The 13,080-nt window shown below is 37.2% G+C and overlaps 1 protein-coding gene across 3 annotated transcripts in view; it reads right to left on the bottom strand.

The window, feature by feature from the left end:
• Positions 1-13,080, bottom strand: part of prdm5 (PR domain containing 5) — a 217,161-nt gene that overhangs the window by 75,459 nt on the left and 128,622 nt on the right. For all 3 annotated transcript variants that reach the window (XM_052044647.1, XM_052044639.1, XM_052044657.1), the window contains one exon: positions 7,003-7,096. In XM_052044647.1, coding sequence (XP_051900607.1) covers positions 7,003-7,096 — 94 coding nt within the window. The remainder of the gene's footprint in view (positions 1-7,002; positions 7,097-13,080) is intronic.

The following is a 13,080-nucleotide window of genomic DNA, read 5'->3' as shown; positions in this document are numbered from 1 at the left end:
ATGTTAACAAGTCTCATATGAGAAGAGAATCAAAACATTTTCCCCATCAAATGAGCAGCAGAATTGTGGCACAGAGTCCCAGAATAGAAATTGAGCTGATTAACTCATCTAAAGGATCCAGTTGTGAATAGGATTTTACATATATGGTGAGAATCAGATACCATACAGACATGTTGTTTCTTGTATGCCAGACAAGAGAACAGAGTGCCACCAATGGAGATGAGAGATATAACATTAATACAGCCTTTTCCATAGAAGATTAGATGTGAGATAGAGTCTGTGATAAGGATGGGCCAACCGTGGCTGATGGAAGGATTGAGTTTAGCGAGCTTCACATTCTTTTCTTTTGTTCTTACGTCTGTTACCAGATAAGCATAGATCTGCAGCATTTTCTATATCCTCTGCAATCTACATTCTTTGCCAGATATAGCCTTAACCAGTGAGACAAACAACATCTTAGGACTGAGATAAAATGTGGTCAATGCAAATTCTAAACATGAAGGTAAAATACTAGGATAAACTGACCGATTAGGTGATCTTGTTATACTTTGATGTTCTTAAGTATGTTCAGTGTTCAAACCTACAAACTATGATTATTGGTAACATTATTTGCAACAATTAATTCTAAAATCCTTTTAAATGATGTGAATTTATCTGATCTTCTTTTAAACTTTAGGTTAGAAGTGGGCATACAGCTATGAGCTGCTGCCATTTCACTATCTTAGGATCACTTCCATTTCTCAGACAGTAAATGACCAAATGGAAAATGGCAACCATAAGACTACATATTTCATTGTTCACTAACCAGGAAGTCTGATACTATGAGGCTCACATGCTACTAAAAACTATACAACCGGCAAGCAGGCACATCTAACATATGAACAAAAGCTGCAAAACTCAGCCCCATGAATTTATCAATAGAATTAATCCATCTGCTTCTCCATTCCCAACATCAGGGAGGTCAGCAAACTGTGGCAACTTATACACACAATTTAATCTCTTTCTAAAGGTCCTTCCAAAGTCTGTAAATTAGTAGGCCAAAGGAAACACACTACTCCAAACTTTGGATGACTTCACATGATTGATATATTCTTTCAATTCACACAGCAAATTCTTACTCTACAGGATATAGTTGTTGATCCAGACAAGTTTTAGACTGACTGACAGAAGCTTCTGGAAACTTTGAGTTCACAGACAATCTGTGGTTTAACGTTGTTGTCTCAAATGTCTAGAGGAATAAGTATGAGAATTCAAAAACTGGTATAAAACAAGTACAAATGCAGCAACATAGTACATTGACTACTATCTTCTTCCTTGCCTCCAACCTCAGAGCCTCTTGTCTCTGCTGCTCTTTCTTCATGTTTTGTTATCATATAGAACAGGTGTATACTAATTGGAATTTATTCCAACTTCTTTTTCAGGAGCGTTGGGCTCCAAAGAATTCCAGCTGAATGGCACTGACAGTACTTTGGTTAAATACAGTGCAGATTCATCCTAGTAAGAAAATCATTATTCAACTGCAGATGGGCAAAATAGAATTGCACAGGAAAATGGGCAGTGTCCTTCTGATGTGCAATTAACATACACACCTGTTGGTGCCACACACAAAATCCCTTTTGAGACCTCTAACAAGATTTTAGTGACTAACATTCAATAAGATTCCATACAGGAGGTTAGTGAACAACTAGAGCATGTGGAACAGGGAACAACATACCAGCTTAGACTGAGTGATAGTTATTAGATAGAAACCAATGAACAGGAATAAATGGGTCCATCTCAGACTGGCAGATTGTGATGAGCAGGGTGCTGCTGGGATAGTGCTTCAGCACCATCTATTCACATTCTATATCAATGATTTGGTTGAGGGTATCAAATGCAATACTTCCAGATTTGTTGATGACACATAACGAAATGGGAATGAGAGTAGTAATAAGGATGCAAAGAGACTTCAAGCAGATTTAAAAGTGTGTGAACAACATTGTGGAAAAATGTAATGTTATCCACTTTGGCAGAAATATACATAAATGCTGAGTATCTAAATGGTGAGGAATTATTAACTGTTGCTGTTCAAAGGAATTTAGGTGTCCTTGTACACATGTCACTGAAAGTTAATATGTAAGTGCAGTGAGAAATTTGAAAGGCAACTCGTGTGCTGGACTTCATTGCAAAATAATATGAATACAGGAGTAAAGATGGCCAATTATGTAGGGCCTTGATGAGACCACACTGGGAGCATTATGTACAGTTGTGGTCTCCTTATCTAATAAAGGACATACTGTATGTGCTATAGAGGGAATACAGTGAAGATTCACCAGGTTCCTTGGATGGCAGGTCTGTCACATGAGGAGATATTGAGTAGGCTATGCTCTATTCTCCAGAACTGAGAAGAATGAGGAGTGACCTCGTTGAAAATTACAAAATTGTTATGGAGCTCGACAGGGTAAATGCAGGACCCATACTTCTCCTAGCTAAAATTTCTTGAAGCAAAGTCAGAGTGTCAAAATAAGGATTATGTCATTTAGGAATGAGTTGATGAGAAATTTCTTTAGTCAGAGGGTGATGAAACTCTGGGGGGGCTGTGGAGGTTCAGTCATTGATTGGATTCAGAATAGAGATTGATAATTTTCCAGATATTAAAAGAATCAAGCGGTATGGCAATAGGGTATTTGAATGGCCTATTCCAGCTTCTATTTCTTAATTCCTTTATGCATTCCTGGGGCCAAATTTTAAGTGGCTAATGCCAACTTAAGCTAGTCATTGCTGAATGAAGCCATGCCAGCATCTCTTAAAGGGGAGGTTCTCTGTGGCTGCAATTACTGATGAAAGTCATTCCACAAGGCTCTTAAACTGAAAATTACAGCTGATTACGGGCAAGAGTCAAAACCAAAATATTCGATGTGGGTCCTACGACCCAATCAACAAGACTTACGTCTCAAAGGCAATCCCAACTATCATGTTGCTTTATTAACCTCACACACTGCTCCATTACTCACATGCCTTCAATCTCTGTAAATCAGGACTCTTAGCTGACATTCATGTGCCCATCACATCTTCACATCCCACCTGACAGCTTCCACACAGTTCCAGCTTTTCAAACAGAAATGACACGTCATACGGACCCATAGCCTGATGCTCACTAACAAACTTCCTTCTTTCTTGAAGACCATGTATAACCAACAATGGTAGCATCAAAACAAACAGAGGACAAACCTGGCTTCAACCCCTCATCCCCAGAGGACAGATGACAAGATACCAGCTAATGTAGCTGGCACCAACAAAATCCATGGCCAGCACTGATGCTGGGGCAGTTGAAGATGATAGTATGCTCACAAGTGATCCTCCTAATCATAAACCACTTCCCCCTCCTCCCACAATGCCTTCCAATTTACAAGCTGATGGAAGAGTGCAGTTCCAACTTCTAACTCCTCTCACCACAACCGTTTTGGGTAACTAAGAATGTCCATCTGACCAGAAGGAGGCTGAACGACGAGGAGAGCAATGATGAAGGCATTCAATCACTTGCAGCCACATGTTCAGATCCTGCACTAGAAAATGGACAGCTCAAGAAAACTTTAAGATAGGGATCCATGCCATTTTCACGGTTGCACATAACATCAGGGTTGCATGCAATCTTCAAATTTACCTATACAAGGACGTGCCACAGCTGGAGTCCTTAAGACAGCAGGTCTCAATACAGAAACAATATTCAATGCATTGGTCTCAGTCCTGTGTCAGTAGATCCTAATTTGCTGCCAGCAGGCCTGGCCTAAGGCTCATAAATTTGTCTAGGAACTCTATTTGTGCAATTAATTTTTCTATTCATGTCTAGGATGCGAGTATTGTTGACAAGGCCAGTAATTATTGCCCAGCCCTAATCCAAGAAAGTGGGTGTAATACACCTTCTTGAACCACTGTGGTCCTTCTTGTGCAGTTTGAAAGGGAGAGGACTTAGATCCAGCAACAATAAAGGAACAGCAATATGTGTCCATGTCAGGATACTATGTATCTTGGAGAGGAACTTGCAGTTTTATTATTTTAATAAGCTCGAAATAGGATTTAAAAGATTAATTGCCTGCATTCTCTGCAAAATTGTTTTTGCATTATGCTGCAGTTATGCAGTATAAAATCACTGGGTGACTCCATTGATCTTTGGTATCTACCTTATTCACATAAGTAGAATATTTCTGATATAGATATCCATACAGTGTACATAAAGACACTGAACAGACAGAATACTTAAATATTCCTATATCTGTTTTTTATTTATATATGTTATCCTTTGTTGAATATTTTATCCTTTGTCTAAACCTTGCAGGAAGGCTATTTAAGATCTGCATTCAATACAAGAAAAATATAAAATTGAACAGAACAAAGCAATTTGATGCATCTGGCCCATATGGAGTTCAAGGCTGTTAAAATATTTTCTGCAACACAACTTGACGTGGAATTGCTGAAGTCACTAATATTTTCGGTGCCTTATGTCACTCTGTTTAGAAACACTTTATTGGACACGTAAACAGCTTTCATCTTAGCAGCTGCTGGTGGCTGACGGCCATGATATAGCTTAGGTAAATTAGATTAAATACACATGTTGAATACAGCGAGTTTATAAACACTGGGCAACATCAATCAGTCTTAATAGATATGAATAAGATCCAATGCACACTAAACCTTTAAAAATGACTTGAACATTACTTTGAAAAAAACTGATTAACAAAAATAAAAACCGATAGAACATATATTGCAGGATAAAAGATTGTACTTTTGGTTTAGATGAAAATATTCACCAACTATTTAATTTTCTTTTCTTATAAGCAGATCCAGCAGTTGACCAGAACTTCATGTTCATTTTGACAGAAATGTCCAAATTAACTAAAATTGCTTTTCATTACATTCACATTGGAAGGAACAGCAATTATTAAATATCTACTGAGCAACTTTCATTCAACACATCACTTCTAAAGTGAAGACTGCATCTGATTGTTCTTTCAGAGCAGACTTCATATTCAAACTGAATAGAGACTTCTTTCTCCTGATTTTTGATTAAAATGGACTTTTCACTTATTTCTGTCAGCTGTTCTTACATTCCTAATTATAATTTTAAATTATAATTTTATCTATATACTTATGTCTGGAAAATCCTTCCTGGGTGATACTCAAGTAGTCGCAGCATGTTGCACTCCACTTCCACTGACTTTACTGGAACTGATTTTTGGAACTGGAGTGCTTTAAACTAGATCTACCATGTAGCACATTTATTGCCTGGCTGTATTTCTTGGCATTAGTATTTTATTTACTTTAATTATCTTCATCCTATATCATAAAACTTAAGCTTTGGTCCTTTCATAGGCCAGTTGTGATCCATCATTTTGGTATTTTTTTAAAACCTTTTCCTATGATGTCCAATTTTTCCACTGCAAACTGCCAGCACATTGCAAATCCTGAACTGTAACTCCTGTGGATTTACAACAATGGATATTCACTAGACCAACATGGAGCTTGCATCATGAAAGTGTCTTGGAGGATCTTGGACTTCATAAACCACTTACCTCGGGAGACTGATGAATTTCTAATGAGAGCTTGTAAGTCTTGATACTCTGCACCAGAAGCAGTACTTAATCACATCTATCTAATGTTTGGTGCAACCAGGCATATGTCTACAATTTAACCCTCTTATGCAGGTATTCAATGGAATAGTCTACTGATTGCTCTTAACTCATTCTAATTTATTAGAGCAGATTTTCCTATCATTATATTTATAAGCCTATAGGACCACCCAGGCTGAATTCTGCAGTAGAAAAATTGGGCAGCAAGGATCATAAAGTTGTTGTAGGGTTCTCATTCCTTGATATTTCTCTGTACACAAGCCATTGGATTATTTATGCCAGCTGCAATGGGAGTATCATTTAGTCTATTATACTCTCAATTTTTTCACTCAGTATTAATGTCTTACACTTTCCTGCTTTATTTGCAATTAATTGCATTTCTTAATGTTAACTTTTAGTTATTGTTTATCAGCCAAATATCATGGCCTAACAAAGTGGCTTTGCAAATGCTCTGCTGATTCCTGCACCAACACAGATATTCTTATTTTTATGCCATAAGCAAAAGTAACTTTTATATTCAATAATCATGCAGAATAAAATTATGGAAATCCAAGAATGAGCCTCATAGAGTTTCATTCAACATTTTGTTCCAATTGGATAAGATAGCAAGGATTTTGCTGAGTAAGGTCCATTGTCTGAATTCTTCCCTCAGATTTTCCATTGCTCTACTGTGAACTGGTTCATGTCCAGAGTACCAAGGCACTAAGCTCTCTAGTACTGTAATCTAGTCATGTCTATAGGCCAGAACAAGCCCTGTCCATAAATCTGATGAGAAAATCTTTAACAAACAGCAAACCTACATTCCCAGCTTTGATGTCTGTCAAACCAAAGCTGTCAAGATTTTGGAATGCTTCTGGACATCCCTGGAAAGCAGAAGCATTCAACAAATTGAAAAACTGAAATATATAACTAAGCAAGTTTAAAAAATGAAAAATTAAACATTTTTAAAAATCACAAAAAATGCAAATAATTTAACTCACTAATGCAAATATAAATAATTAATAAAAACCTACCTTACTTCTGCTTATCTGCTTTGAAACTATAAAATATCCAGCAAAATGAATGAGCTCCAGAATGTGTGGCAGGTTTAAAATGGTATAGGATCCATGAGCAGTTTCCCAAGCATTAGTGCTGGGGAATCACAGCAGATTCATGCTCTGCCCTAGGGTGTTATGCAGAGTACACCAATAGATTTGCTGGCAGAATCAGTCAACAAGTTCAGGACTTTCATGTTTGGATGTGGAGGTGAACCAAAGTCCTGAACTTACATTTACAGGGGTAAATGTTAGCAGTTCTCCACAGGACTACCAACATTTACTGGTAAATATGGTCCAATCTCTCTCAAGTATACTTCCTTTTTTTCACTTGAATAAATATAACATCATTGAGCATGTACCTGTGTGGCTTCGAATGTGTACACGCAAGGTTCCGTTGCTGGCAAATTTCTGGCCACAGTATGGACAAATCTTCTCTTTCTCCCCAGTATGTGTCTGAAAGACAAAAGGTAATATTCAACTGGCATTTCACAAACATGTTGTTGCATCTGTTTATTGGACATAATCCTAAAGATGTTTCATTTTATGTTGTAACACCATCAACTCCTTAATTATGGTCTATCATTTGTAATATGTAATCTGTACATGAAACACCAATTAATATGAACAAAGACTGTGACACAGAAAGTGATGAGGCCATTGACTAAAGTCTCCATGAGGCTAACTTTATTCACCATCTTCATCAGAAAAAAATTATTAGGTTTAAAGACACTGAAAATATGGTGTCATTTTCTGTTTTACTCATAAACATCGGTCACAAAGAACTTGCTAGGGCAATTTGTAAGTTTTGCAACAACAACGTAGCTCCAGGAGTGTATTATACATAAAATGCAACAACTCTCCTCACACCAACTTTCTATGGTCCAATTTTATTTAACTCAGATAAGAAATGAAATATGTTGATTGTATATGACACTGGACCTAAAATGCAACACTAAGTAGGCAGGACACCCTCATAAAGTCAATAAACAGTTAAAAATAAATCACAAGAATGTTGTGGTTTCTGAAGATTCATTAAAATATATTTTCCTTTACTATCACTCCCCTATATTGTTTGAGTCATATTTGTTGAGTACTCTTGAGTCTAACCAAGTATCTTATCACAAAATCCAGATTCTTATGGTCAATATGTTTCTCACATGTTCTTACTTCTGAGATTTCCAGACTCAGCTAAGAATCAAACTGACCATCCGCTGAAGTGCCATCTAAATATCTTTATAAGACTAGAAGGTACTGAAAATACGACGGCATTTTCTGTTCTGCAAAGTTCTGTACTACTAGTTGCCAATATTTTTATGTCCAATCACAATCTCCAGTTCCTTAACTACCTTTACACCACCAGCACCTCAGACACCTTGGCTTTCATAGGTATGACCTGATATTCCAGTTTCCGAGCCTCCTCTGCTCTTAGTTATTCCTGCATTGCACCTGAAGCCTCATCAAAACCGCTGTTAAATAAGTTGGCGACACAGGAGGTGTCACATCACAAGCATACATTGAATATTTCAAGAACAGTTCTGTACTGTTTGGAGTTTGAAATGGCTACTAATTTAAAAAGGCAATGTTTAAACCTTTAATTCCAGAAGCTAAATTTTGAGTCCAAATTTTAACAAAGGTCCTGTATTCATTGAGGGCTAATTTTCAAGGGACTCCATATATCCTGACATTTTCATTGTCATCACCATGGAAATGGAAATACTATTCATTCTTAATAGCAAATGAAATCTGACACCTAATTCATTTTTAACTGATCCCCGGAGCTATAGATGCTGAGAGAATTCTATTATTATATGAGCAATGCAAACCATACAAATCATATATTTTAAAATTGAATATTGCAGACATTTAGGTCTATAGATTTATGGCTCTTATAAATTACTCTTCTAAGAGTATATTTTAATTTATAGATTTCAGACTAAGCTGCAAGATGACTTTTCTGAATACAAATGTGATTTGATAAATTTAATGCAGCTTCAGATTGGAAACAAGATTTATAAAGAATAAAAGGATATTATAGTGTTGTCACGAAAAATTCAATATATAGTTCAATGTATGAAATTTTAATACCATATCCATTTGAACGAAGTACAATTATAAAATCTGTCCCTCCAAACAAGAATTATATCCAAAGTTATAGAGTTATATAACACCAGAGCAGACTGTGATAGATACAAAGATCTTCATTGCTTACTAACCTAAAATATGCAACTTTAGATAATCTTATACTCTGTGAATACTACTTGTTCGGGTACCTGATTTTGTAGTACATTTTATAAAGATTCTGTGGAACTAAGTATCCAACATCACATTCAACAAAGTCTCAATTAAAAGATGTAGACATCAATATAATACTCCTAATACTTGATTGTTCTTAAAGCGGTTGACAGGATGGTGTTTGCTATTTGTAGGATTAGTTTTGCTTCTATGTAATTACAAATCAGCAGCCTAGAAATACCTAAGCAAGATTTCTGGGTGCAAATACACAGAGATGCAAGGTCTTAACTGGAGGTATGAGGCCCGGTGCAACAATGTTTAAAGGGCCAACCTTACCTGGGTGTTGCCACCCAGAGGTACCGAGGGAAGAGATTCTGAGTTGGGGAGAGGAAAGAGAAAAGATTGCTGGGGACATGATCAGAGACTCGATGCATCCACCATTTTCCAGGTACTTCTTCAAGTGTTCTTTGCTTCTGATAGCTCCCGCCACTGCCACCATCCAGCCCTTGTTGGCCACTCCAACCATTTTCTTGAGAATAGTACTAGTGGCATTAAAACAAGTCAGTTTCTTCACATATCAGCCAAAACTTACAAAAGATCATCAAATTTTGAAGTGAAATCTATTTCCCTCTCTGCAGGTTTCTGCCTCACCTGCTGGATAAAAAGCAGCATATTTCAATTTTCAGTTCAGATGTCCAACTTATGGAGCATTTTGCTCTTACTTTAAGAAAAAGACTTCACTAAACATAATGTAAACAAGTAAGCTTTTGAAGCTTTGTTTACTGATCAGGTTTTGCTCTCAAGTGCAAAATGCACACACACTTTAATCGTAGCCATATACAAGGTAAGAAGGACAAAGTGATTAGACCTGTTGTTTCATGTTTTTCCAGTTAACAATCCCTGGACTGTCATACCACAACTCATACCACACAGGGACTCATCTTCAAGTCAAAAGAAAGCATTCTGCATTTCTTCCACATGCAAACATCACAGATCAAAATAAAATTTTCTGAAAGGGAAAAGAGTCAATTCTTTGAATAGCAAACAACTTTGTCTGCTGGCAATGCATATCAGAAATCCAGAAAGACATCAACCACGGTTTTCTGTGGGCAAGACATGCACAAATCTCCAATTCCTGCTTCCCTTGAATGAGATTTACTGATAACAGAGCAGTTTTATAAAATGACCTTTTGGTGTTATAAATACAGATTGATTTCTTAATCAGAATTATAGTATTCCATAAATGTATTTCTGTGAGAGTAACTGGGCAAGGGTGAACAAACCACAATCTTGTTCCTTTTAGCCTATCATAAAAGCATCAGAAAAATTCCTGCAATATCAATGTTTCAGCATTTCACAAAAATCTGGAAATACAACTCTATTAAAATGTTACAGTTAATAAATCAACCAGAATGTGACAACAGCTCAAAATCTCTGAAATTACGTTACTTAAAAACCAGACTAATTTGTTCAATGCAGTGCCATAGAGCTTACCATTGTTAAAGTTACTCACCCATATCAGCTGCACCACTGACTCAGAATGACCCATTGATCAAATGAGATGTCAGAGCTAGTGAGTGATGTTTCATCCAAACAATTTAGATCATAACTTATTCTTTTCTTCCACAGTCAGTGAAACTGAGTATGTTGGTTCAACAGTTTTAACCAAGCTAAAGTATTTAGCTTTGTTCTACCTTCTCCGAACGTTAGGGATCCAACCCCCATATCTTTGTGTTCATTCGTGCTTCAAATTCCTTTAACCTATTATCACTCATTACAGATCTGATGATGCAGGCATCTATCATGATAACAATGATATTCATTGAGCTACATTGGGGAAATTTTTGGTAGGAACATCTTGGTTTAGGAGCACATGCACAATATGTTAGGCGCACAATATGTGACAGCACATTAAGAAGCTGCCTCTAGCGTACCATCTTCTACATTTAACCCACCCACAACAGAAAGTATGCAAGCAATCCCTCTGGGAGACCTTGACTGCCAACATCAGTATGTTAATACCCCAATTAAAGCAATTACGAACATGATTTGTAGTTGAACAATGGATCCATAAGTATTCAATGTTCCATCGAGGGGCTTTGGGAAGCAGTTCCCAGCCACAGGGCCCTGGCTGTTGAATGGAACAGCCAATATGAAGTAGTTAAGATTAAGTAAGGGTAATTTTACAGTCAAGGTTCAGCCTAACCAGAGCTGACATAACTAATGGATGAAGGAGTCATAACAGAAGAAAGGACATGGACTGCTGTGTCTTTAACGACCTGAAGTTAAGAGTAAGTAGAACAAGTATAGATGACCAAAGGCATATGGCAATAATCAAGTCTAGAGGTGACAAAGACATAAAAGTGAGCTTCATCCATAGGTAAGCCAAAGCAGAGTTGCAGATAAGCTTTTATTGATGTAGAAGATCTTAGCAATAGCATGAATGTGAGATCTGAAACTCTGTTTGGATTTAAATACAACACCATTACTGGCTGAATCATTTTTAGGCAGTCTGACACGTGACCTTCATCAATATTAGAGTATCAGCTTCAAGAAATGCCCTTGTGTCATTTTTCTATAATAGCAATTAAAAATAAATCTCGTTGAACAATGCAAATGATATCCATTACTTCCATTCAATTTTTCCTGGCTGGGGGTGGGGGGGGGGGGGGTGCGGTGGGGGTGGTTTGTTCGATCCTTAGTCACTGAAACAATTAACACTGATGATCCTGCACTGGACATGGTTTCAGGCTGGGACAGTCTGCCTGTGATGTTTAGAACAAAAATTGTATACATGTTCTTAACAATATATTTTCAATTTTACTACAATGTCATTCCCTGCAGGCAATTTTCCGATCCAAGTAACCATCAACAGATTTAGGGGGATTATGACTAAATGCCCCTTATAATTTGACAGAAGTCTGGGACATCTATTGTCTGCACAGATTTTATTTATTGTGCAATCAAAGTGGATTCAACTTGAAGTTAATTGAAGCTCAGGTTTCTACCTTTACCAATCAAATCTAAGCTATGCAGTGCTATGTAGAATGAAACCTTCAACTTCAGTATTATAGCCACAATCCTCTTGATAATGTACCTTCTTGGAGAAGGAAAAAAGTTAGCAACTTGAACATCCATCAATTCATTTTGTTACAGCTCAAGCACAAAACATATGTGATAGGACTTAATAGTCTCATTTCTGTGGATAAACAGGCTTAAACTTTGGTGTCTGGCCAAGATCTCCCAGGGAAGTCTACAGCAAGTTAGTGAGTGTAAACAGAAAAACTACAGTATTGTGGCTAAATAGAAATGAGCCTGACCACACAGTGTGTGTCAGGATGTTATGTGCCTTTTGTACTGTCATAATGTTATTAGGCCTTCACTCTCCTTTTTGAGAGGAAGAACAATGGATGTCTTGAGTAAGGCAAGCTCCAACCAAAGAGTGAAATATTTCATATACAAAACATTGCTTAGGCCACAACTACAATATTACATTTTGCCATGGTGCTGTGAAAAAATGCAGCAAAACTCAGCACTGTGATGCTAGGTAGAGTTTGGAAAAATGCTTAAAACACAACAGATTTTTTCTCCTCCCACATGAAGGATACAGGAGGATGCAATAAAGATTTTCAAAATTATGAAAAGATTGGAAAGAATAAATAGTTGACAAATAAGGAAAATGTATTTGATCTGCTGTCAGATTATATAAATCATTGGTGTGGAGATTTACAGCCAAGATTTAAGTTACTGAAATGCATTAATTTGCGAATAAGAATTTTAAAAATCATATAATTAAAAGATTAGTAACACAAGGACAACAAAGCCCAGCACTGGAATATCTTGACAAGGTTCATGCAGTCAAAGGAAGATCCTTCCGTTTACATACTGTACACGAACAACTGGGGATACAACTGGGGCAGCACGGTAGCATAGTGTATTGCGCAACGCTATTATAGCGCCAGCGATCAGGGTTCGATTCCCGTCGCTGTCTGTAAGGAGTTTGTACGTTCTCCCATGTCTGCGCGGGTTTCCTCCAGGTGCTCCGGTTTCCTCCCACATTGCAAAGACGTATGGGTAGGTTAATTGGGTTTAAAATGGGCAGCGCAAACTCATTGGGCCAGAAGGGCCTGTTACCACGCTGTAAATAAAATTTAAAAAAAACATCTGGTATATCTGCTTTGTGCAGAACCTGCATACTTAATCTA

The sequence above is a fragment of the Pristis pectinata genome, chromosome 2, assembly GCF_009764475.1.
Source record: "Pristis pectinata isolate sPriPec2 chromosome 2, sPriPec2.1.pri, whole genome shotgun sequence".
Classification (NCBI taxonomy): Eukaryota; Metazoa; Chordata; class Chondrichthyes; order Rhinopristiformes; family Pristidae; genus Pristis; species Pristis pectinata.
The sequence above is the reverse complement of the archived record's forward strand: the minus strand, read 5'-3'. Positions and strand labels throughout refer to the sequence as shown.